Raw genomic sequence first — 26,189 nt, forward strand, 5'->3', positions numbered from 1 at the left:
TGTGTGTGTGTGTGTGTTTCACTGTTTGATGTCAGAACACTGAGTGTCCAAGGTCCCATAAAAGTGACATTATGGATGGTGCAAGGTCTGCAGTCGTTACAGTTCAGAGCCAGCGGAGGCCCTGGAGGCTGAGTGAGTGTGTGGGACTGTGGTGTTAGTGAAACAGAGACATGTGTGCCCAGGATTGTGATGTGTACACACAGCTGTTGGCAGCTGTAGGAGGCTGGGGAGGGAGGGGTGACACACAGTCTCCCAGGAATGACGCCACCCACTGGAGTCCTCTGTGAGAAGAAAGGCAGCCCCAGGACCTTGACCTCCAATGCAGCCTCAGTCCTCACTAAGCTGTGTGTCTTTGGGCCAGTTACTTAACCTCTCTCTGCCTCCGCTTCCTCATCTGTCAGAGGTGGTAAGTATCTTGAACTTGGGGCCTAGGTACTGTTCTTCTGCCTTTTCACTTATCCTTGGTGCTCTGCCACGACACCACAGCCTCATTTCCAGCTTTTTGGTAATTCCTCGGAGATAAGAATCTCACGGACTTTCCTGCTCAGGCTGGCTTTGAGCCACAATCCTCAAATCTCAGCCTCCTGAGTAGCTAAGATTATAAGCACGAGCCACTGGGGCTCAACAGTAACTCTTACCCCCTAGTGTTGACATTTAAATGAGTTAATAGCTCTGAAAATACTGAAAGAAAACCAAGAGACGTCCGTGAGATATTGTGATTCTACAAAGCTGTACTAACATGAGGTCGCCTGATCTGCGTACTAGACACAAAGCTACCAAAATGACTTCATTCCGCAACCCCATGCCACCAGTACCAGCAGTCGCTGGGTGATGACATCACCTAGTGCTGTCTCACTGCCACGAATGTGCTGTCAATCCCCTCCCAGCCCAAATGGATTCCCAACCCTACCCTGACCTCAGAAGCCCCAGATGCTGGTTCAGACACAGACATTCCTTAGATACTACACAGCCACCTCCCACTACTCAGCCACAGGGCCTTTGCATTTACTGTTGCCTCCACCTGGAAAGTTCTTCCTCAGACATTTCCATGGTTCTCCCTTCATGCTCTTCAGTCTTTTACTTAACCTGGCCCTGACAGCGTCTGCTAACCACATGATTTAAAATAATAACCCTCATTCCCAAGATACGTGTTTCTTCTTTTCTTTGTTCTAGACCTCATAGTGTATCTAATACAGTGTAATCTTTTTCTTCTCTTTGTTGACCATCATCTTGCTGTATCTTACATTTCTCTCCTACAGATGAGAAACAATTAAAGCCTGACCAGGGATAAATGATTTAATGTATATAACAGAGCTAAGAAGTCCCCAGAGCCAAAATCCAGTCTCCTGTGCCTCTTCCAGGTCTCAGGAGAAACAGGGGAAGCAAAAGGGAAAGGAAAGACACATGGATATATTGAGCAGAGAAGGTGGTGGGTGGGGAGAAAGAAAGAAGATGCTTAATGATTTGGCCTGGGGAAGTCTGTGAAATTAAACCCACCAGTCTACCTGGAGCTTAAATCTGGCCTGAGATGAGCTGGCATGGTCCCTTTAAACCCAAGAAATAATGAAGTTACAACAGACTCAAGGCTCTTGGCCACCAGATGGGGAGGAAACAGCCAGGCTATATTAGGAAACTTAGCAGCAAATGGCCAAAGGCACAACACCCAAGGGAGGCTGGGAGTAACTGGGCCCTGGGAAGCAGGAAAAGCCAAGTGTGGGTGCTCACACACTCTCTTTCTCTCTCCCCCCCTCCAAGTTTGTCTAAGACCAGACAGTTCTCCCTGGGGACAAAAGGAACACATCTGGGGAGGGAGAGGAGGCGGGGCCTGCCCACAACTCTCTGGCTGAGAAGGACCCTGCTCGGGAGAGGAGTACTTCCTTTCACAGCTGCAGGCTGCCAGCACTTGGCCTTGTAATCCCTCTAGGGCATCCCATTGTCCTAGAGCAAATCTTCCAGTTGCTCTTCTAATTGGTCTAGAATAACGCTGACCTTAAGTAGTTCTAAAATGTACAGAAATGATTTAAGCCTGCTGAGACTTAGTCTGCCCTTGTGTAAAGTGAGGGTCATGAAGCCTGATTCATCTGGTTCTTCTTTTCCCCGCTTTGAATTTGGCAGGTGTTTGGGATGGGTCATGCAGTCATCATCTGTGTACCATACACGGAGCAGTGAACTAAATGGATATTGTCTGTATCCACAATATGCCTGGAGTCTAGTGCTGGGTAGACAGAAATGAACCAACCAATCACCCAAAAACCATGTGGCAGCCACAGCAGAGGGTGACACAAGAAATGACCATCCAACAAAAACACGAGAAGGGCTATCGATGTGCAAGAAGGAATACACCTACTGTCTGACAAATGTAACGGTAAGCCCTCTAGACATTATCCCGACAAAAAGAAAAAAGAGAGGCCGGGAGTTTGGCCTAGTGGTAGAGTGCTTGCCTAGCATGCACGAAGACCCGGGTTCGATTCCCCGGTATTACATACATAGAAAAAAGTCAGAAGTGGTGCTGAGGCTCAAGTGGTAGAGCTCTAGCCTTGAGAAAGTCCAAGGACAGTGCTCAGGCCCTGAGCTCAAGCCCAGGGCTGGCAAAAAAGAAAAGAAAAGAAAAGAAATGACTGTCAAGCCTTGAGTGGCATGTGGTGATTAACTAACCCATTAAATGAGCTGTGTGAGAAGCAGAACAGTGCTAGCACCCAAAAGATGGGCACACAGGAAATGCCACCATAAAGTCCACTAAACCGGAAGTGTTCCCTGAGGGCTGGTACATAGGGAGGGTTCTCTAAAAGCTGGTGAATCGGAAATGTTCCACCACAAGCCGATGTCCAGGAAGTGCTCCGGGGAGGTTTATTTTGATGGAACTGAGTGCCTTGCACCTGCTTGACAAGTAATCTACCACCATGCTGCCCCTCCACCCCTCAAAGGCGAGATTTGGCAGGTCAGAGCCTTTGCTCAAAAAAGCCCAGAAAGGATTAACTGTATAGATGAAAAGGAGCCAAGAAGGACAGCGAGAACTCGGGGAAAGATGGAGCCCATCTCCAACTTTCCATTTTGGTGTGGGATCGTATAAGGAAGCCTGCATGTGCTGAAGAATGCCACGTTTCCATCTTCAAGAAGGAGCAAGAGTTTGTGTGTGTCATCTCCCTAAATACACAATGCAGAATAGTTTCTGGAAGCCACATCCATAAGGCAAGATCCATCTTCTTGGCCAGAGAGTCTGATTTATTTTTCATCTGATTAAATGAATTAGATTTTTTTTTTTTGGTCAGTCTTGGGACTTGAACTCTGGGTCTGGGCTCTTCAGTTCAAGGCTACTATTCTACCCCTTGAGCCACAGTGCCACTTCTGGTTTTCTGGTGGTTAATTGGAGATAAGAGTCTCATGGACTTTAGTGCCTACACTGGCTTTGAACCATGATCCTCAGATAGCCTCCTGAGAGCTGAGCCACCATGCCTGGTTTATTTATTTATTGTTTGCCTGTCCTAAAGCTTGCATTCAGGGCCTGGGCACTCTCCTTGAGCCTGCTAAGGGCTAGCATTCTACCACTCTCTACCAGAGTCACAGTGCCACTTCCAGGTTTTGATGATAAGACGCTCACAGGGATTTTTCTGCCCATGCTGGCTTTGAACTGCAGTCCTCAGATCTCAGCTTCCTGAGTGGTTTGCATTATGATTGTGAGCCACTGGCCCCCCGGCTTGGATATTAGCATTTTTAAGCATTGGAATTAAAGGCTTAGCTCCCAAGGAGCCACCCTTGGGGGGGTGGGACCTAATGAGAGGTCCTTAGGGCATTGGGGTATGTCCTTGTAGGGGCTCTGGAACCTCCTTTTTGGCTAATTGTGGGGCTTGGGGCCTGGCACTGTTCCTGAGGTCTTTTGTTCAAGACTAGTACTCTACCACTATGTGCCACAGTGCCACTTCCAGTTTTCTGGTGGTTACATAGATATAAGAGTCTCAGAGACTTTCCTGCCCAGGCTGGCTTTGAACCACCATCCTCTGATCTCAGCCCCCTGAGTAGCTAGGATTATGGGTGTGAGGCACCAGTGCCTGACGCTAGAATTTTGATTTTCCCTCCATACCTGACTTCTATTGAGTGAACATTGTCTCCTCTTTCACACACACACACACACACACACACACACACACGCGCACACACACACCACTTACATAGGTACACCTGCATTCAAGCTCACACACACATACGTAGTTCTACCACAGTATAGTACCCTCTCCAGAGGCCAAATTAATAGAGCCACTTGACCTGGAACTTTGAGTTAAATAGGCCTCTTCTTTATAAGTAGTCTGTGTCAAGTACTTCCTTCAAGCAATGAAAAGATAATGAATAGGAATCTGGCAAGCAAAGTGCTTGTCTACCATACGTGAGGCCCTGGGTACCACACAGGTACCAACACCACCACCATAAAGCTGACTCACAGAAACACCTCAGGCTATTCTAATCTGTAAGCCAGGTTGAGAAGGAGAAAAGTTCTCCTCTGACCAGCCTGCTCCATTCTTGCTAGAAGAATCTATAGCTATTCATTTTGTATATATTAGACCTGGCTGGTAAGCCATGGAAAATGACTCACTGACTGAATATCTCTCAGTAAAACAGCTTGATGATTGAATACGTTTGAATTCTGGGCTTTGAGCTTGTAAGACCGGCACTCTCCCACAAATTAGTTATTTTCTCCAGTTTGGATTTTGTGCTTTTGCCTATGGCCAACTTCAAACAGTGATCCTCCTATTTTTGTCTCCTACATAGCTGGGGTCACCTGAGTTCACAGCCACACTAGCTTAGGTGTTGAGATAAGTTTTTGCTCAAGATGAACTCAAACTGCCAATAATCACTTATCAAATATCTACAAAAAATACTTTGGATTGTGGTTTAAAATTTTTATTACAATTATTTTTACCTTTTAGTGGACACTGGTTGCTCACATGTGCAATCTTAGCGACTCAATAGAATGAGATCTGAGGATCACAGTTTAAGGCTAGCCTGGACAGGAAAATCCTTGAGACTCTTATCTCCAATAAACTACCAAAAACCCAGAAATGGCGCTGTGGCTCAAGTGGTAGAGCACTAGCCTTAAGCAAAAAAGCTCAGGGACATCACCCAGGCCCAAGACCAGAACAAATTTTTTTCCACCTTTTAAAATGTGGCTACTAGAAAATCTTAAATTAAATGTACAACACACATTATCTTTCTATTGCAATGTAGTACTTTAAGTCATTTGGAGCTGGGGTTTTCAGTTTTCTGCAGACCAGAAAGCACATCTTTTTGTGTCTTTGTTTTAGTATTAGGTTTTGAACTCAGAGCCTGCAGCTAGGCAGGCACTCTACCAATGAAGTCAAGCTTCAGAATATGTCTCAGCTGATCCAAGAACTGTCATTTTAATTTCAGCTGGGAACTCTGAAGGAGAGACTCTCAGGCACTCGCCGACGATAGCTGTGTGGTGGTTGTTGCAGTCACAGCTGCATCCCTAGGGCTTGCCCAAGAATCCAAGTTCAACCTATGGACTTCTCACCAAACCCCAGCTCTGATGAAAGCTCCGCCCTTTTGGAAGCCCAAGGGAAGGCTGGGAAATTTGATCACCTAGGGACCTGAGGAGCTGACCTGGGCCCCAGCCTCCGGTGGAATAAGTGGGATGCTGTCCCATCTACAACTTCTTTCTTGTAGGAAGTGGTCTGAGGCTGAACGACCAGTATCTGTGGGAAACAACTGGAGAGCAAGAGAAGGGAACTAGGCCCTGGTCTTTGCTAGAAGTCCTCCTGCCCCCACTGCCCAGTCCAGGCCCTTTACCACCTTCCCAGCCTCACCTCCCATAAATCCTCCCCAGCCCCACTTTAATGCTGTCTCCTTCAGTCAAGAGGCCACTTTCCATCACTGAAACTCTCACCGTCCTTTCCTCCCTCCTCCGGCTTCCCTATCTGTCTCTTGGCTCTTCTAGTAATCATCAGCATCTCCCCCAAGTCCTCCTTCACAGCACCAGGACACATCACCAGATCTCACCCAGGACAGACCATGAACAGGTAGGTCTCAGACAGGGTGCAAAGATGGAATGGGGTGCGTATGCAGTGAGCCCCAGAGTCCAGGGGTCAGTGGGTCTTGTCCAAACCTGCCAACTTCAGATCAAGGCACTGGGCATATGCACTATGGTGTGCAGACGTGCTCTTGAACAGACACCACGTCACTGCTCCTAAGCACAAGAGACTCATCCAGTCCTGGTTCTGATCAATCTGTGAACTCAGCATCCCAGAGAGGCCAGTTAGAGTTGAGACATTGGTGTCAATAGTAGGGCTTAAACTCTAGGTCAGGCACTGTCCCTGAGCCTTGTCACCCAAGGATGCCTTTCTACCACTTGAGCCACAGTTCCACTCCTGGTTTTGTGAGATAAGAGTCTTAAAGACTTCCCTGCCTGGCCTGGCTTTGAGCCACAGCCCTCAGATCTAATTTCCTGAATAGCTAGGATGACAAGCATGAACGGCCCATGGCCAGCTAGAGTTGAGAAGACTTTGAGGGCAGCAAAGACTGATGGGGATTGCGTGAGCTTTGGGAACTGAGAGATCCACTCAGGGCCTGGCGTCTGCATGTCCCGCGTGTCCACGTGCGCAGTTAGTCCCGCCATGGCTGTTCCTCCTGGCTGACTAGAGCGGGAGTTCTGTGGCCACGATCATCTTCATTAGATGTAGATTGCAAGTGCTCACTTCACCTCTTAAAACCCTAAAATGATCTTAGCTCCTAAGGAAGATGACATCTGAAGATCACAGTTCAAAGCCAGCCTGGGGAGAAAACTCTGTCGTACCTTTATTGTTAATTAATCACCAAAAAGCTGGAAGTGGGACTGTGGCTCAAGGAAAGTGCTAGCCCTAAGCAAAAGAAAAAAAAGAAAGAAATGTCGGGGGCAGCATCCTAGCCCTGAGTTCAAGCCCCAGGATCACCAAAGAATAATAATTTTTAAAACCTGCTTTGGCTCCCTGGTGCCTGGAGGAAGCAGATCTGGAGCCTGAGATTGTAGGCAGATGCTTCCAGTAGGTGCAGAGAGGAAGCCTTGGGAAGAATGCATGTGGCGGAGGAAGGAAGCAGGATTGCCCTGAGCTGGAGAAGTTCTTCAGAGCTGTCCAGCACCACAGCACCAGAGCCAGGACTTTGCCTGCCAGTGTCTGGTAATCATTAGCTACAACAGAGGCAGCTCCCTTTGCTGCAAGGTGCTGCCCTGGTAGGAGCCATCAGCAGGCCTGGCAGTTGTGGAACAATGAGGACCCAGTCGTGCAGGGGGATGGAGGGTACACCTCAGAGCCCAGAGTACTGCTTAAGGCTAAGGATGTTCGGAACCATAAGGAGCTCAGAACCTGGGATCCACCAAGACTTCTAGCCCCATCACCCTTGCAACGTATGCTTTCTGGTACACAGTATGCTCTGCTCCCACTCTCAAGCCTTCACATTGACTCTTCCCTCGCCTGTCCTCCAGTGGCCCCCTCCTTACCTAGCCAACTCCCATTCATCCTTCAAATCTCAAAGCAAACCTCATTTCCTCCAGGAACCTGGCCAGATCCTCCTGTTATCAGCTCACAAATTATTTTGAGTAGCTGTTACAGGCAGGTCTCTGCTGTTAGATCACAGGATTGTGTAAGCAGGGGTCATTCAGCCCTTCCCCAACACAGCCACCATCCTGGCTTTCAGCACAACACAGAGAAGGAAGGAAGGAAGGAAAAGAGGGAGGGAGGGAGGGAGGGAAGGAGGGAAAAAAGAAGGAAAGAGGAAGGAAGGGAGGAAGGGAGGAAGAGAGGAAGGAAGGAAGGAAGGAAGGAAAAGAGGGAGGGAGGGAGGGAATGAGGGAAAAAAGAAGGGAAGAGGAAGGAAGGGAGGAAAAGAGGAAAGAAGGAAGGAAGGAAGGAAAAGAGGGAGGGAGGGAGGGAGGGAGGGAGGAAGAAGCACATGGCCTTAGACAAGCTTTCTGTCTCTCCTTTCTGTGAAGCAAGCATGGCAGGCTTTCCTAGGGGGCTCCTGTAGCACTGTCGGGATTATTAGCAGCAAGGATGTTGTGGAGTCATCATCCACCCCACTTGGCCTGAGACTGCAGGACTTCCTGGATGCAGCACTTTTAGCACTAACAGCAGGGTGGCTCCAGGCAAACAGAAAAGGTTGGTCACCCAAAGTTTGGCTGAGAAGGGCATTTGATCTTAGCACCATATTCAGTGGTATACTGGTGAACCAGCTTTTCAGGAAACACAAACAAACGGATTTGCAACCTTCATCTGTTTCCACCTGGGTATACCATCACCATGCCTCGTCCAGCTCTCCGAGAGCAAGCAGTTAGTTGGAAAAGTTCCTGAAAATGTAACCAGAAGTTCTCGTGAAGCAGCAGAAGCTGGCTCTGGTACCCTGTATTTAACATACGCTGTGGGGTTCCTAATCTCTTCAAATGTGTCTCACAGCCACAACTGAAAAGCTGGAGTGGAACTTGGAGATATCTTGTCCAAGTTTTCTAGCACACAGGCCACCTCTTCCCCATCCTGTGTCCACCAGACATTGCTAATCGATTATGACAGATGATGCTGAATCCTCAGATAACCCCATTTCCTCTCACTATTTCAATAAGTTAGTGCTGCCCCCAAGAGAAAAATCAACTACCCTTTAAGGGAAAGAGTGGTCTTGGCTCCACTCACGATGCAGAGGGAAATCTTAGGCTCAGAGAGGTCAAGGTATTGCCCAAAGCCACACAGCCAGGAAGTTTCCCAGCTGGGAAGTGAAGAACAGATGTCCTGTCTCACTTTCCTTTTCCTTGAAAAGCTGACTGCTTATAGTGGAAAGGACAGCGTGAGATCACTGGGGATTCTGAGCCTGGATTCTAGGAAAACCCCCTGAATGTTTTGTTTTCTTAACAAACAAAACATGCTTCTTGTCATGTCTACAAATAAACATCTTTGCACTGGAGAAGGAGCACTCTAAAAATGACCAAAGTTATCTGTGATCACTGTGAAAAATCCAAACAGATGAGAAAAAGAGATTATGAAACATATAAACATCTTTGCACTGGAGAAGGAGCACTTTAAAAATGACAAAAGTTATCTGTGAAAAATCCAAACAGGAGAAAAGAACACTGTCCTGTCTCCCTGAGAGGGCTGTATGTACAATTCAGGTTCTTCCTGTTACTGATATATGACATATAACAAGTAGACCAAAAGGTTAGTCATTCATCACACTACCACCTCCGTCTCTGAGAGTAAGCACCTAGTAGGCACTCAATAAATACTGGTCAACGTTTGTTCTCTTAGATCACCTCCCAAGTATGGGGCAGAGGGAGGGAAGCTTTGTCTATAGTGAGTGTTCAGTCTGCCTGATTTCTCCTCCCCCCCCAACACAGCCCCATAACAGTCCCAAGGCCTTGCTCTGTGGCTCCCCTGGCAGGCTTGGCACCACTGCCCTTCCCTGGCTCCCAAATGCTGCTGTCCATCAAAGCCCTCTAGTCTCTAGTTTCCTGGGATCACCGACAGACGGCCCAGAGCCAAGTTGCTGGCAGCATTTGTGGCAGCTCCTGGGAGCGGGGCTAAGTTGCAGACACAGATGTCACAAGTCTCCCTTAGCCTGCAGGGCTCCCCCTCCCCCCACACACATCCAGGGCTGCTGCCCCGATCACACCCCACAGCTCACACACGAAGCCCAGGATTAACCAGGCCACATCATGTAGGTGCTGACAGCTGGGGCCAAGGCCTGGGTGGAAGCCCCTTGGCCAGGCCCGGGTCCACTCAGGCCCAGCAGCAGCCCTGAGGCCACCAAAAGCAGGACTGACTGGGTGTATGGAGGCAACGCTGGTGAAGGTAACGGGATCTGGATTCAGGAAGCTCAGCTTGCCTGTGCACAGCTCAGCCCACCATGTTCAGGTCAACTGGCAAGTTCCACATCTCTCAAGGTGGTGTCCCTACTCAACTCTTCTTTTTGCTTTTGTCAGTCATGGGACTTGACCTCAAGGCCCGGGCACTATCCCTGAGCTTTTGTGCTCAAGGCTAGCTCAGTACTACTTGGAGCCACAACATCACTTCTGCTTTTCTGGTGATCAACTGGGGATAAAAGTCTCACAAACTTTCCAGCCCCAGGCTGGACAAAGCCTCAAACCACCCTTTAGTTCTTGTTGCCTCAGTCTATCAGCAAAGCCTGACTTCTTCCTTCGAAACGTACCTTGGCTATTATAAGACAGAGGCTCACACCATCATTCTCTCTCACCTGTATCCCTACAGGGAGCACTGTCCCCTCCCAAACTCCAAACCATCTCTTCTCAATATAAGAAGCTAAAAGAATCCCACGAAACCAAACTGAGTTGTCAGTTTCCAGCTTCTAGTTTTTGCTTTTGTGGTGCTAGGGATCGAATCCAGGGCCGTGCATATACATATTAGGCAAGCTGTCTATCATCAAGTGGCTACATACCAACCTGTCACTTTAGAGTCCCTATTTTCCTCAGCCTAAAAGCCAAACTCTTACAATGGCCTACACAGCCCTGCCTAAAACACCTGCCTTCGAGCCTTTGTGACAGAACATTCTACAGACGTCATGTCCTTGATATATCCCACGAAGGGTGCACATTGTCTGTGTCCTGCAAGCCCAAGCCTGAACAAACCCCCCCCTCAGTGTCCACTGAGCCATCAGCAGCCGTGGTCAGCCAGCCTGAGCTTGAACGCCTGCACACACAAGGTGCTTTCTGCCCAGTGGAGAGTGACACAGGAGCAAGGAGGGCACCGATGGCTGCCCAGTGACTCTGTACCCCCAGCTTTGGAAGGGACAGAGAAGGACATGAAGACAGCACCCCTCCCCATCAATTGCCAGAAGTACCCCTGTCCCCCTCATTCTGATCATCTCAGCCAGGGCCACTCAAAAATGAGACTGGACATTCCTCACAAGGGTGTGGCAGGCAAATGCTGGACCTGGGGAACAGCTCCCCAGGGCCCAGAATTAGCAGGCCCTGGAAACAAGCAAGCTCCCTAAATCCCCAAGGCCTGCCTTGGACCCAGAGTGTCTATGGAGATTCTTGCTTTAATAGGACTTATGAATCAAAGCAACAAGGCCACAGAGCGGAAAGGCCATGTCCACTTTCCTGTCTCGTGAAGGGGATGCTTTCCTTCTTTGGGGTCCCCTGGGCATGGCAGGAAGCTGCTGAGATAGCACCACCTGGCCGGCGTCATGCTGACCCCTGGCTATGAACTGGGACAGGCGATTTGCACCATGAGGTTAAATTATGCTGATTCTACATTGGAAATAAGTTCACGCTGGCACTGGTTCCATGGGCCCTGGCAGGTGGCAAGGCAGAACTAAGTGAATCAACGATCCCGAAGTTGAAAGCTGGAGTTTGCGTGCAAAAAACTAAATGTCCCAAAGAGAAAGACAGCTGATGATTCAAGTCACTTTGAGATGAAAGACAGAGAGAAAGAACATGCATTTTTTTTTCATTTTTGAAAAATAATGTCAGGCACTATGTTAAGTGCTTTGTATATATTATGGCATTACCTAAAACATATTTAGAAGGAGACGGTGGGTGTGTGCGTGTGTGGTGTGTGTGTGTGTGTGTGTGTGTGTGTGTGTGCTGGTCCTGGGCTTAAGCCCGGGGCCTGGGTGCTGTCTCTGACTTGCTTTTGCTAAAGGCCAGTGCTCCTGAGTCATAGCTCTACTTCTGGCTTTTCTTGGGAGGGGGAGGAGGTGTAGTTTATTGACGATAAAGAGTGTTAGGGACTTCCCTGCCTGGGCTGGCTTCACACTTCTCATCCTCAGATCTCAGCCCCCTGAGTAGCTAGGAGTAAAGGCATGAACTGTGGGCATCTAGCTTGAGGGAGGGTTTGAAGATTTCCAGAGGGAAAATGGAAATGGAGGCTTAGCAGGGTTCCTGACATGTCCAGGCCATGATTCACAAGGCCTGTTTTCTGGAACATGGATTCCCTCTAGTTCCTCTACATGCCACACTGCGCCACCCCCACCCCCCCAGCTTCCGAGCCATGTGACTCCCTCTAGTAAAAGGTTCTCTCAGGACTGTAATGCTTTATGCTTTATTTTTAGTAACAAACATTTTAAAATAAAAGATACTGGGGCTGGGAGCATAGCTTAGTGGTAGAGTGCTTGCTTAGCATGTACAAAGCCCTAGGTTCGATTCCCTGGTACCACATAAACAGAAAAAGCCAGAAGTGGCACTGTGGCTCCAGTGAAAGAACACTAGCTTTGAGAAAGCCAAGGACAGTGCCCAGGCCCTGAGGTCAAGCCTCAGGATTGACAAAAAACAAAATGAGTAAATAAATAAAAGATACTTTTGGTGAATCTAAAAAAGAGGGGGAAAAATCAAGAAATCCCACTAGAACTGAGACACTTATTGAGTGCAGTCAAAGGCCTCACAGTCAACAAACATGACTGTTTCTGTAAACTAGCCATGAACCATTGGGAGAAATGAAATGCAAAAAGCCACTGGGCAGTGTCAGGAGACTAGAACAAAAAGATGTGAGGTTCACTGGAAACTCCAGGATGGCAGAGTAAAAGAAGAGGCCTCAGTACATTAGGGTGTATGCCACATCCATTCTGGGGAAGATTCACTGTGGCTAAGATGTCCATTCCCCCACACTCATTATTGGACTAACCTAATTGCAGGCAAAACTCCAGCAGGCTTTCTTTTTTTTAATTATTATTTTTTAGAAGCTGGTAAGCTGCCTTTTATCATACATCTAGAAATGGAAGTGATCTATTATAATACAATCCTGAACCAGGATTCTATAAGAGGAGATCCAAATTGGGTTATTTATTCTGATTTTTAAGACTTGTCTTAAAACAGGTAATGTGTCTTAAGACAGGTAATGTGGTATGTGCTTCTATTCCCAGAACTCAGAAGGATCAATAGTTCAAGATCAGTTTGGGCTATATAAATGAGACTCAATCCACATAAACAAACAATTTTTTTTAAAAACCTACTTACTGTAAGGCTACAGTAATGAAAGTGGTGTACTATTGTCTAAAAGATGCCAAACAGATCAAGAGGAGAAAGCTATTCCCTCTGGGAGAGGTATATAAAGGAATGTGTGAATATGGAAGTTAATTTTCTACAACCTCATCCTTACAAGGACTACTAAAGCCTTTCTCCTGGCAAATTCACTGTGCTTCTGTGTTCAGGGTCCATTGGACCAAAACAAACTTCAGTCATAAGCTTTGGAGAGGAAAAAGTGATCGGGAGCCTGAGTGCAGACACTTGAGTTTTGGCCCCAGTGGTCAAAGATAAACATAAACATTTCATCTTTTCAGTGTGTAAAACCCACAGTGAGAGCACAAGCCAGACTCACACAAGCCAGATTCTGTTCTAAGAGCTTTCCATACATCAGTGTGTCACTTAATTCTCTCGGCAGCACAGTAAGTGAGAAAATAGCTGGCAGTGCACACAGAAAGGGAAATGCTATTTCAGGAGGATTTGTTTCCATTTTCTGTTTTTGGTTGAATGTGCAGTGCAAACTTACACTATGAAAACTATCATTGGGAGGTTGGGGAAAGGTTGCTTTGATTTTTGAAGCATGCTCTCCTTGTATAGCTCAAGCTAGCTTCAAACTCTCAATCCTCCTGCCTCAGTCTCCCAAGAACTGAGATGACAAGCTTGTGCCACCACATCCACCACATACATATATTTCATAATGGAGTGCCATCAAGGCTAGTGCCTTGCCACTTGAGCCCCAGCACCATTTCCAGCTTTTTCTGTGTATGTGGTACTGCTAGGTGAGCATTCTACCACTGTGCTATCTTCCCAGTCGACTGCCACATTTGCTTTTGTACTGGGCCTCACAATTTCTATCGCCAATCCCCAATATTTTATGCTGTGATATATCATTTATTCAAAAATGAGCTCTTACAGAGTTCCATCTCCACCTCTCACTAGCCAGAGGCCCTTGAGTGAAAATATATACAAGATCAGCCTCACTTTTCTCATCTGTAACCCACAGGCTATGAAGCTTTAAATTACAACAGATGTCAAGTGCCAAGAACTTGGCCCAGAAGAAGTGCTTTAAGAAATGTTAACTCTGGCCAGGTGCGGTGGTTCACGTCTGTAATCCTAGCTACTCAGGAGGGCTGAGATCTGAGGATCAAGGTTCAAAGCCAGCCTGGGCACAAAAGGACCTGAGACTCTCATTTCCAATTAACCTCTAGAAAACGGAAGTGGGGCTTGGCTCAAGGGTAGGGTGGTAGCCTTGAGCTGAAGAGCTCAGGGCCAGTGCCCAGGTTGACTTCAAGCCCCATGACCCACAAAAAAAATTTTTTTAGTGTTAACTATTATTATAATTAGTCATATTGTTAGCTTTATTGGGGAAAATGTATCCCAAGTTTTTACCTCTGCATATTTTAATTCTTGTAATTATCGGAGAAAATGTCTCCCCCCAAAACACAGGCAGCCTGTGCACACCTTGTCTGTAACCTGGGGCTGAGGCCCTGCTTGGGAGTGGTTCCTCTGACACTGGAGTCTGGAAGTCTCAGGGGTGGAGACTTGCAGTCTGATCTACTTCAGAAGTAGGGTATGTGTTGGGGCTTTAAGTCAGCAGCTGTTTTTAGCTTTGCTTTATATGGCCAGGGGAAGAATGAGGGCTAGAGCAGAGGGGAGGGTGCAAGAGGCTCCAGCAGCATTTGGGAGGCAGCAGTCCATGTGCTTTTCCTCCCCCACCCGCTTCCCATGCCGAAGCTTAAGCTGGAACCAGAGCAAGGCTGGGGGAGAGGGAGGGTGGATGGCAGTGCGAATGCCAAAGGCTTTGAAGAAGACGCCAGTTCAAGTTCCTTTGGAACAGGGATTTTCAGACTTTGTGATCCAAGTCTTCCAGTAAGAACTACATTTTGCATCAATGTAGGTATTTTTAATCTACACACACTGACCTTGGACACACACACACACACACACACACGCACACACACACATGCGCGCGCGCGCACACACACACACACACACGTGTACATACATATGACCTTGACTGAGCAAATGCTTATCTTATTTTCTGTGAAATAGTGATTGTTTCAGCCAGGCCCTGGTGTTGGTGTTTCACTCCTGTGACCCTAGATACTCACGAGGCTAGTAATTGAGGATCACAATTCAAACCCAGCTCCAGCACAAAAATCCATGAGAACCTTATCTCCAATAATGAAGTCAGAAATGGAGCTGTGACTCAAGTGGTAGAGCAAGATAAAGCTAAGGGACAACACCGGGCCTTGAGTTCAAGCCCCAGTATTGACATGAAAACAAAGGGGGAAAAATTCCAATGGTTCTAATTCTATGCTGTGCTATTTTTTTTCATTTTGAAAAATGCAGGTTCTGATCCCCTAAACTCGTGTTCCCCCATGAATGTAGCAGCAGCAGCAGAGCTCATTTCTTTGATTTAGAGCAGGCACTTATAGCATCTGATCACAGGTAAGGCAGTGAACGAGAGTATGTCTCAATTTGGGGAATACGATGCACGTTTCAACTTTCTCTGCTAGTTTTTGCACCTCCCCCGGACTCTGTCTTTTGACTCAAAGTAGCCCGCCTCACTCAATACAGACTGTGTGTATCGGTTCTCCTCCTACTCCAGGAAACCTTCTTCTGTGCTCAAGTCTGGTGTCTGCCCACCTCTTGCTTCCTTAGCCCTGTCTGTCTGTCTGTCCCTGGGTGCCTAGCCCCCAGCACTGCGCCACAGCACAATTTTCTGTTAGATTCTCCGCTCTTCCATTCCTGTCATTTCCAGGTGAGGGTGCTACTGGCTTCCTGATGATTGTACAAGATATATTTATTGAGTGAATGAATAATAGCTTGTAGCAATAATAGCAATGAGCCTTTATTGTGTGATCTCATTAATCCCATGAGGAATCTTGGACAACACACTGGGATAGGTCCACTTTACAGATGAGGAAACAAAGGCTCAGTGACATAGAATAACACCAGAAGGCAGGGTCATAACCCAGGGGCTGCCACCCAGCTCCCGACTGCTCTGCCAGGATCTTATTTATCTTCATTCCTCTCAGTGCCACCCCTCCCTAGGGCAAAGGGCAAGTCCTTAACAAACCCTCAGGGTTTGTTTGACACGCTGATTAAAGGTTTGTTTGACAGGTTGATTAAAGAGATTTTCCGAAGTGGTGGCCACATCTAATTTTGGAGTCACACTTCATGTGTGGCTTGGTCCAGAGAGTCCAGGAGGTCTCTAGGGCCTCTTGAGTACAGAGGCCACTTGGGAAAAGTCAGGATCTCTGGTTCACCAGAGCATCAGGTCTTCCAGTCACCTGGTCTCAAGAGTTCCTGGGCACACAACCCTACGGCCTGTGAAGTCTGGGTGACTTGGCCCATGCCACAATTCTAACCTCTAGCCCTGCCAGTACCCCAAGCATGTGTCCTGAAACAGACCCTTTGCATCACCATACCTTTTGCCTGAAAGTCTCTGTTTCCTCTTTAGTATTCCCCATCTTTATCCAAATACCATTCTCTTCCCTCTCAGCTATTTTTCTTTCCAAAACACAGGTAACTTCTGCAAACTATACATATGACTGTTTTCTGGTTTCTTTCTGTCTTCTCCAATAGATAGCGGGCTCCTGGAGTGCCTCATCTTGCTCCCTGCTCCAGCCCCAGAACATGCTGTGGAGGGAATAGGGATTTCTCCCTTTAAATATTTCAGGAGCCCCACCCAGGAATACATCCCTGTGCCTCCAATCCAGATCCACACTCACACTCAGGCCCGTAGGTTGAAGGGAGAGAGGAAGGGACAGAGGCGGTATTCCACACATGCCCAGCATATACTACTTTGCATAGGTAATGGATACCTCACAAATACTCAAGGACTACACCCATTATATAGCTAGGGAAACTGAGGCTTGGCTTCTGTGTTATCTCTATGATTAACACAAGTGTCTTCATAAATATCTTGCAAAGCTGAGCTGCACTGAATTGAAGAGATTCAGCAAAGGACTTCAAGTCACTGAACAAGTAAGTGATGGAGCCAGAATTTGTCTCTTGCTCTATTCTGTCCCTGCTAGTCCTGTCTAGCTGTTCCCCAGTATCTTGTTAACATTTGGACACATCTAAAGGCAGGTCTGGCCCAGACATGAACACAGTCTGCATCTCCTCTAGTCCTGTCCATCCTCTCTCGTTTCCAAGACCTCCCCAATCAAGCACACTCTCTTCCCTCCCTGCTACTTTTTCATAAAGAGTGTGTGTGCGCACGTGTGTGTGTGTGTGTGTGTGTGTGTGTGTGTGTGTGTGTGCTTGTTTTCCTGTCTATTCTCTTGAGGTTCCTATCATCTCAGCACTTTGGAGGCTAAGGAAAGAGGATCAAAAGTTTGAGGCCTGGACTATCAGAAGTCTATTTCAAAAGAAGAAGGAAAGAAAGAGAGAGATAGAGAGATAACAAGAAAGAAAGAAAAAGAAAGATAAAAAAAGAAAAAGCAGGAGACAAAGTTTTTCTATAAATTCTGTAGATTTTGAGGACAGCAGACGAAACTGAAAATTTACACAGGGCCTTGCATATAATTTATATTTGTCATAAAATATTACTTTTGACTTTTTTTAAACAATTAAAATTGTAAAAACCATTCTCACGTTACAAGCTGCACAAAATAGAAGATAAGGTACTTTTTCTTTTCTTTTTTGGGGGGATGCTTGTCGTGGGCCTTAACTCAGGGCTTGGGTGCTATCCCTGAGCTTCTTTTGCTCACGGCTAGTGTTCTATCACTTGAGCCACAGCTCTACTTCCATCTTTTTTTGCCAGTCCTGGGGCTTTAACTCAGGGCCTGAGCACTGTCCTTGAACACTTTTTGCTCAAGGCTAGAGCTATACCACTTGAGCCATAGCACCCCTTCTGGCTTTTTCTGTGCATGTGGTACCAAGGAATTGAACCCAGGGAGGGCTTTGTGCATGCTAGGCAAGCACTCTTACCACTAGGTCAAACTCCAGGCCCAGTTCCAGCTTTTTCTATATATGTGGTACCAAGAAATCAAAACCAGGTCTTCATACGTGCTTGGCAAGCACTCTTACCACTAGGCCACACTCCTGGCTCTCTACATCCATCTTGCTGTGGTTAATTAGAGCTAAGAGTCTCATGGGCTTTTCCTGCCTAGGCTGGCATTGAACCACGGTTCTCAGATCTCAGCCTTCTATGTAGCTAGGATTACAGGTATGAGCCATTGGAGCCTGGAAGTAAACTACTTTTGACTCTGGATTAAAACCAATACTTTCTTCCCTCCTTTCTCTTCCTTCTTTTTCCCTTCCTTCCTAGGCTAGATCTCATTATGTTGTCCAGACCTGTCTTCAGCTTCAACGGATCCTCTGTCTCAACCTCTCCAGGAGTTGAGACTATAGACATGTGCCAGTAAAGCAATATTTTTAAAACTTTAACACATGTAAAAATCTTTTCTGATGATCATTAACTACAGTGCTAGGAGAGTGTGACTCAGAAGGTCTGGGTGGGACTATTGCATTTTCACTTCCCCTAAGTGGCTGATCCCCGATGCTACCTGCCACATTTTGTTCTAAAATTGCCCCCACTTTACAGAGGAGGAAACTGAGGCTCAGAAAAGGGCACTGTCAATTCCCAGGACTGTTTGCCACAGAATACAGATCTGTTTTCTTAACCTACAATCTTGCTTATGTTTCTGAGCCTCTGCTCCAATGGTGCCCAGCTCCCACTCTCACAAGCCCTCCCTGGCTTCTTCAAACCTAACTGCTTTGGTTGGCCTCTGTTCTCTCTACTCATCTGCCTGGTATTATCTACCTGCTTTCCTACCATGGAAGCCAGAGATTACATATTTAAGTCTGTGTGAAGCCTGGTGAATAGGAGGAGGTCCCATCAAAATATGCATGGAATGAAAGAATGCATGGTGAGAAGCTGGCTGTCTGGGTAGACTGGTGAATAATGAGTGAATGAGTGGATGGATAGGTGGATGGATGGATGGATGGATGGATGGACCAAGTGGGTGAGTGAATGGGTGAGTGGGTGGACGGATGTGTGAGTGAGTGAATGAATGGATGGATGAGTGAATGGGTGGGTGGATAAGTGGATGGATGAATGGATGGATGGATGGATGGATGGATGGATGGATGGATGGACAAGTGGGTGAGTGAATGAGTGAGTGGGTGGATGGATAAGTGGATGGATGAATGGATGGATGGATGGATGGACAAGTGGGTGAGTGAATGAGTGAGTGGGTGGATGGATGAGTGGGTGATTGAATGGGTGGGTGAGTGGTGGATAGATGGATGGAAGAGTGGATGAGTAAATGGGTGGTAGATAAGTGGATGGATGAATGGATGGATGGATGGGCAAGTGGGTGAGTGAATGAGTAGGTGGATGGATGAGTGGGTGATTGAATGGGTGGGTGAATGGTGGATAGATGGATGGATGAGTGGATGAGTAAATGGATGGGTAGATGGATGAGTGGGTAGGTAGATGGATGAGTGGATGGACAGATGGACAGGCGGATGGATGGATGGTTGGACAAATCCACGAGCAGTCTTCATAATCTATTGCTTGAAAATAATTCTCATGGCCAAGTTGAGACCAGACCTGAAACCCATTAGCGTCTATTTCTCCATACCTAGTCTGCACACACAAATAGCTCCGTTTTACTGAGCGTGCACGGAGTGTGTATCTGCACAGCAGACACCGGCCCTCGACGTCGCTGCCCCAGGAACCCTTTCTCCTCCTGCCTTTACTGACAACAGCACAAAGATGCAGGCTAAGAAAAGCAGAGAAGCTTGCCCGAGCCGCACAGCCCATCCCCTGAGACCCGGCGGCCCCCAGCGCCCTGCACCCCAGGCCCTGCCCCTCCCGGGGGCCCCGTGGCTCACCTCCATCTGCGTAGGTCTCGGTGCCATAGCCGTCCTGCAGGCCATTGTTCCAGGTGCCCTCATACTTGGCACCGCTGCTGGAGCTCTGCCGGGTTCCGTAGCGCCCCTTGAAGCCATGGGTCCATTCGCCCTTGTAGAGCCAGCGCCCCTTGGTCTCTATGCCCAGCCCGTGCCTTTTGCCCTGGCTCCAGTATCCCTCGAAGGTGTTTCCGCTGGGCCAGGTGTAGACGCCCGCCACTTCAAAGCCGAAGTTCCAGGAGCCCGAGTACTCGCCCTGGCCCTTGGGGCCAGTGCACAGGCCGTGCCCGTGGGCCTTGCCGCCCTCCCAGCCCCCGCAGTACGCCCCGCCATCGTCAAAGTCAAAGCGACCCCCGCTCATCTCATCCTCGTCCCCGACAACCTCCCCGTCCTCCAGCTTGGGGTGCAGGGGGTGGCCGGGGTCCCCGTGCTCTAGGCCCCCAGACTCACCACCGTGCCCCAGAAAGGGAGAAGCAAGAGGTCAGTGCAGGCAGACAGAGCCCAGCAGCCAGGCGGGCACTGGGGGCGCTGGTGGGTGCCATGCCCGGGGGGGGGGGGGTCCCCCTCAGTCAGCCCGAGGAAGGCTGCGCCTCGGGAGGGAAGCAGCAAAGGAAGATTCAAAGTCCCCACCAAGCATCTGGAGTCTGGCTTCCATGGGGCCCAAGTTGAGGAGGAGGGATGGGGACAAAAACCCAGTATGATCTCTTTAAGAAAGACGGTGAAATGGGTAGGGAATGGGGGTCCTGCAGGCGCTTCAAAGGGGGGGGGGCGCTCCCCTGGGCAGCAGCCGGCCAAGCTGGATTCCTGCGCTGGCCCCTTCTGTGGCAGGGGGTGGGTGTGGGCGTGAGGCTGAGCGCTCCGCGGCCCCGCCCCTTCCCAGCCCTGCCCTCCTCCCAGACAGAAAGGTCAGTGTTGCCCTAACAAGGCCATTGGATCTCAGAAGCTGCTCCCAAAATAACCCCTGGCCAACCCAGCCTCCTCCAGGGCGGGAGGGAGGGAGGGGTGTTTCAAGTGGAGCTGTGGCTGCAGACCCAGGCAGCTGGACGGCAGAGGGCCGAGAGAGGGAGCTGGCCTCCACGTGCAGGCACCCAGGCCACTTGGTGCCCTGTCTTCCTAAGGGTAAGAGTTGTCTCCTGTCTCCCAGGCCCCTCCGTCTATAGGCAGGGAGGGCGCAGAGGAGGTTGGGCAGTGTCAGGAGAGGACACCAGTAGAACGTCCAGTCCTAGGACACTTGAAGAGGTGGGCAGACTTCAGCCAAGACCCACCACCATTCACATGCCCCAATAGGGCATGCAGACACCGCCCCCTCCCCTGCAATCCAGTGATCTAAAGTAACAGGAGCAGGGGACAGTCGCACATCTGCAGAGGGGTTCTGGTAAGAGTAGAAAGTACCACAAAGCAGGGTCCAGGACTTGTGCACAGCTCCAGGTCCCTTCCAGCCCAGGGCAAAAAGCACTAGTCCATTCCTGCCCGCCCCGTCCCTTCCTCCTGAGAGAGGGGAGGCTGCCCTCCCCCATTCTGAAACAGGTCAGGATGGACTGAGGTGTTCTTGGAAATACTCAAACCTTCCCTTTCCAAGCCCTCTTTGGGGCTAGTGTTCTGAGGGCCCATGAGGACAGACTTCTGAAGGCTCTGAGGGCAGGGTTGTGAGCCAAGGGCCTGGGTTCATTCCAGAACTCAGGTTCCCACCAGGCTCCTGGAAGAAGAACAAATAAATCTCCATGAGAAGGAAGACCTTGTGGTCAGGGCTGATGTGAACCCCAAGTGAGCCCAAGAGTAACAAGAGCAGAGGATGACATGGCAAAGGTGAAATCCACCAAGACTATGAAGGTGTGTGTGTGTGTGTGTGTGTGTGTGTGTGTGTGTGTGTGTGTGTGTGTGTGTGTGTGTACGGTGTGCACAGGCATTACAACATTAAATTGTCATCTAACTTCAAACGTATCTGACATATTTGCAAATTCCATGATGACTCAGTGACTGTGGGTGTTTCTTGTTTCAGAAATAGGTAGAAAATGTTCCTTTGCTGACTAGCAGTGCCTATGACTTATTTTCAGCATATATGCAACCTCTGACCTTAAAAAGAGCCCTGCCAGTATTTAAATTCCACCACAGGAAGAAACATCAGCCTGGAAGCAAATAGTAGTGGACAAAGATTGTCAACTGGGCAGGTGGCACACTCCTCACCAATGGACCAGACGGACTGTTCAGACAACCTACCTCTAAGAACAGATCCACATGCTTCTACCTCTCACTTTTCCCAGAAGCCTTGCAGGATCATGAATTTCTTTCCATGTCTCCTGTCAAGGAAAGAAGTTGGATTGCAAAGGGAAAGGAGTGTTAAGTCATCCTATCCCATACTCTCCATAGTTAAGTGGTGAACCAGGCTAGTTGTGCCCCGGGAATCTGTTCCATCACATAAACGTTCATCTACAGAAGCTTCTGTGATGCACACAAATGAATCACCTAGTAAAAGGGAAGACATAAACCAATTCCAGAGTCCAGCCCACACCTGAGGAATTAAGTCTTCCTGGGAAAAGACTTAGGATGGACAAATCTGACCTTTATCCCTTGTTAAAAATCACTACAAGCAGGCTGGGAGTTTGTCCTAATGGTAGAGTGCTTGCCTAGTACGCATAAAGACCCAGGATCAATTCCTTGGTACCATAAACATAGAAAAAAGCCTGAAATGGTGCTGTGGCTCAAGTGGTAGAACTCTAATCTTGAGAAAGTCCAAGGACAGTGCTCGGGATCTTAGTTTAATTCCCAGGACTGGCAAAAGAAAAAAAATCACTACAGGCCGTGCACCAGTGGCTCATACCTGTAATCCTAGCTTCTCAGAAGATTGAGATTTTAGGATTGAGGTTCAAAGCCAGCCTTGGATCGAGGTTCAAAATCCATGAGACTCTCACCTCTAATTAACTGTCAGAAGAGCCTGAACTGGAGCTGTGGCTCAAATGGTAGAGTACTAGCCTTGACAAAAAACACTCAGGGACAGTGCCCAGGTCCTGAGTTCAAGGACCCCCACCCCCTGCAGGACCAGCACCAAAAACACTACCAGTTTTCAAATGACCAAGTAGTTTCTTAGTAACCTTGTAAGTTCATAACTCTGTAGAAGGGTGGTTTTGGAGTTAGATATGTTCAGATCCCAGTTCTGCTCCTCACCAGCTGAGCAACCCTGAACCCATTGTTAATTTTTACATCACAAGCTCTTTGTCCCTATGTCAGAAGATTATCTGAATCAAAGATAATGGTTATCTACCTTATTTGGGCGAGGAGTATACTTTTGTACTTAAAAAAAAAGCTTCAACTGCATAAATCTCCTAATACATGTTGTAGCTGTTATCATTATTAGTCTCATATAAAAATTGCTTCACAACATGCTATTTATTGAAATGAATTCCAGAAAATGGAAACCTGGGTTTTTTGTTATTGTTGTTGATGGTGGTGTTCATTTTATCTTTATGTTTTTGTTCTTGGGAGGCGAGGAGGAAGGAGAGACACAGAAAGGAAGGATGAAGAAATGCACTTATGGTATTCATTATACATTATGTGAAAAATGACCTATTATAGTCCATGAGCAGGGATGGAGGACAAGGTAACCCCTCTGTCCAACACCTTAATAAAATTCTATCTTAAAACATTTCTTCTTGGGCTAGGAGTGTGGCCTGGTGGTAGAATGCTTGTCTAGCATGCACAAAGCCCTGGGTTCCATTCCTTAGTACCACATACACAGAGAAAGCCGAAAAGTGTGATGTGACTCAAGGGTAGAGTGCCAGCCCTGAGAAATCTCAAGGACAGTGCCCAGACCCTGAATTCAAGCCCAGGATGGGCAAAGAAAAAAAAAATCTTCTTGAATCATCCTCCAAAGAGAACTAAATTTGAAATGCCTTCACACTGAAACATTCCTCTTCCCAGCATAGGTTGCCTTAGGGTTGTGCATTTTCTTAACCAATAAATCATGGCACTAGTGAAAGGATATTGTGATTTTGTCAAAGTGTAGGCAAAATTTTTATTGCCAAATTTGGCACTGGCCTTGCTTACCTGCCCAGCAGCGAGCTTCCAGGCAAAGCCATCAACATTCTTTCCTTTTAGTTCTGTGCTTTCAAGGGGAGGGGCGACCCCTGGTGGCCACATACCACAGACTTTCTGTAGAGTAGCCTTTTTTTTTTTTTATTTCCTGGCCCTTTTTGGTCAACGGCATTCTCTTCATCCCTTAGGTCCTCCACTTGTCAGGCTTGGAGTTCAGGGAAGAGTTAAGGGGAAATTCAAGAACAGAGAGGAGACTGGACCCAGAGATATGCTTGAGTTGTGAACCTCCCCAAAAGTTTTGCCAAGGAAGCCTTACCTTCCCAAAGACCTTTCCAGACAGGCTTTGAACTGGACCACCTGCACAGGTGGGCACCTCCACCTCTTCACACCCACAGCCACTAGTCCTTTGAAGTGAGGGTTATCTTCCCAAAAAACACAGGAATTCCTTCAATTAGACATTGCTTTCCTGTGTATCTGCACAGAGTGGGCCTCTTCTTTCCCTTTTTGCAGAGTAATGCCGTAGATAGCACCTTTCTTGAAATGCTTTTCGGTTACTTCTAGAATCCCTCTCTTGGCTCTACTTTTCATTCCCTGAGCTTTGTGCCTTGGAAACCTCTCCAGGGCAAGAGTTCTACACTTAGCCATGCCTCTGGTCCTCTTTGGTTTTCCAACCCTTCAAACAGGTTCTTTTGTCTAGGCTGGCCTACATAGTGTGGCAGGCTCAACATGTCTAGCCTTTGGTTGAGATGATCTTTTTGGCAAGAGGTTGGCCTCGAACTTTCTCACAAAATCTGCCTCCTAAAGTAGCTAGGATGACAAATTGAAGCCATTGGCCTTTTTTTGTTTGTTTTTGTTTTTGGAGATGGGAGTCTGACAGTGTTGTCCTAGCTGACCAAAAAATTCAACTTCTTCATCCCAGCTCTTCTGGTTTCTGTGTGTGGATCAACGGCCCAGGGCTCTTCAGTCTCACGGCTTTCAAAGCATCCATGCATTGATGGTTCCAGAATTTGCTTCCCCAGCCTTACTTCAGTCATTATCCAGCCACTTGCTCATCATAAACATTTCAGACTTGACAAAAACAAACCCAAATTCTCAATTCCCCTCCCAAATCCTCACCAGCTGCTCCTAAGTTCTTAAAAGCCTTAGTTCTTAATCCTAGTTTCCTCACACCTGTACTCAGTCCATCGGCAAATCTCTTCGCCTCCACCTTCAAAATAATTTCCAGAACACATCCCATTTCCACTACCTCGATGTATCCAGTCACCAAAGCCACTGCCTGGCTCACTACAAACCCAGCACGGACCTCTTGCTTCACCTCAGCAGCCAATGCCCTTTTAAAAGGTTAAGTCTCAGAACTGGATGTGATTGTAGTACTCACCTGTAATACCAGTTTGGGGGAGACCAAGGCAGAACTGCAAGTTCAAGATCAGATTGGTTATATTCTAAAAGACAAGTCTCATGATACCCCTCTGCTCTGACCATCCTCCAAATGGCTCCCACAGCATTCATGCTAGAATTGAGGCCTTTGGAACAGCCTGCAGAGCCCTCCACTAGGGTCCCAGCTCCTACCTGGGTCACCTGGCTTAGGGGCAGATGTTCATCTGGCTCTTTCTGTCCAGGTGTCCACACAGCTCACTCTTCATGTCTCTCCCCAAATGTCACTTTATCCCTGAAGTTTCTCCAACTGTCTCAAAACAGGAATTCCAGTGTAATGGCTTTGTCCTTTTCCTTTCTGTCATTTAGATGTGTATCTTCTTTCTCCACTAAGAACAGGGTGTTGTTCTGCCTACTACTCTGGTCCCAGCACCTAGCATGGTGCACCTGCTGTGTTGCACTCAATAAATACCAGTGTACTGACAGGTTATTCTTCAGAGCATGAGAGTACTTTGGGGCTGGGCCTAGGCATTGTCCCTGAGCTCTTCAACTCAAAGACAGTGCTGTCATGTTGAGCCACAGTGCCACTTTCGGTTTTCTCACAGACTTTCTTGCCCTGGCTGGCTTTGAACCAACTGTGACCCTCAGATCTCAGCATCTTTAGTAGCTAGGATTACAGATGTGAGTCACCAGCACTTGGCCAGGAGAGTACTTTTAAACAAGCCCTTAGGTAACAGAACCCATCTCCCAGGACACATCAGGAAAAAGAAATATTGGAAAACAAAGTTAAATGTTCTCATGAAGGTCACCCATGTTGAAGGTTAGCCTGAGTCGTTTATTATTCTTCATTCTCCACTTTTGCTGACAGTCACCTTGTTTGCCTCAAACCAGCTTCCCACTTCAGCTTTCCTAAGTACTGAGATTACAGATGTGCAGCATGCAGAGTAAGACAGGTCTTCTAGAGGAAGCC

The 26,189-nt window shown here is 47.8% G+C and overlaps 1 protein-coding gene across 1 annotated transcript in view; it reads right to left on the reverse strand.

The window, feature by feature from the left end:
- Window positions 1–20,363, reverse strand: part of Jph2 (junctophilin 2) — a 50,941-nt gene extending 30,578 nt beyond the window's left edge. The window contains exon 1 of the mRNA XM_090352859.1: window positions 19,799–20,363. Coding sequence (XP_090208985.1) covers window positions 19,799–20,177 — 379 coding nt within the window. The 5' untranslated portion in view covers window positions 20,178–20,363. The remainder of the gene's footprint in view (window positions 1–19,798) is intronic.
- Between the last annotated feature and the right edge of the window lie 5,826 nt (window positions 20,364–26,189).

The sequence above is a fragment of the Megascapheus bottae genome, chromosome 18, assembly GCF_031878675.1.
Source record: "Megascapheus bottae isolate mThoBot1 chromosome 18, mThoBot2.hap1, whole genome shotgun sequence".
Classification (NCBI taxonomy): Eukaryota; Metazoa; Chordata; class Mammalia; order Rodentia; family Geomyidae; genus Megascapheus; species Megascapheus bottae.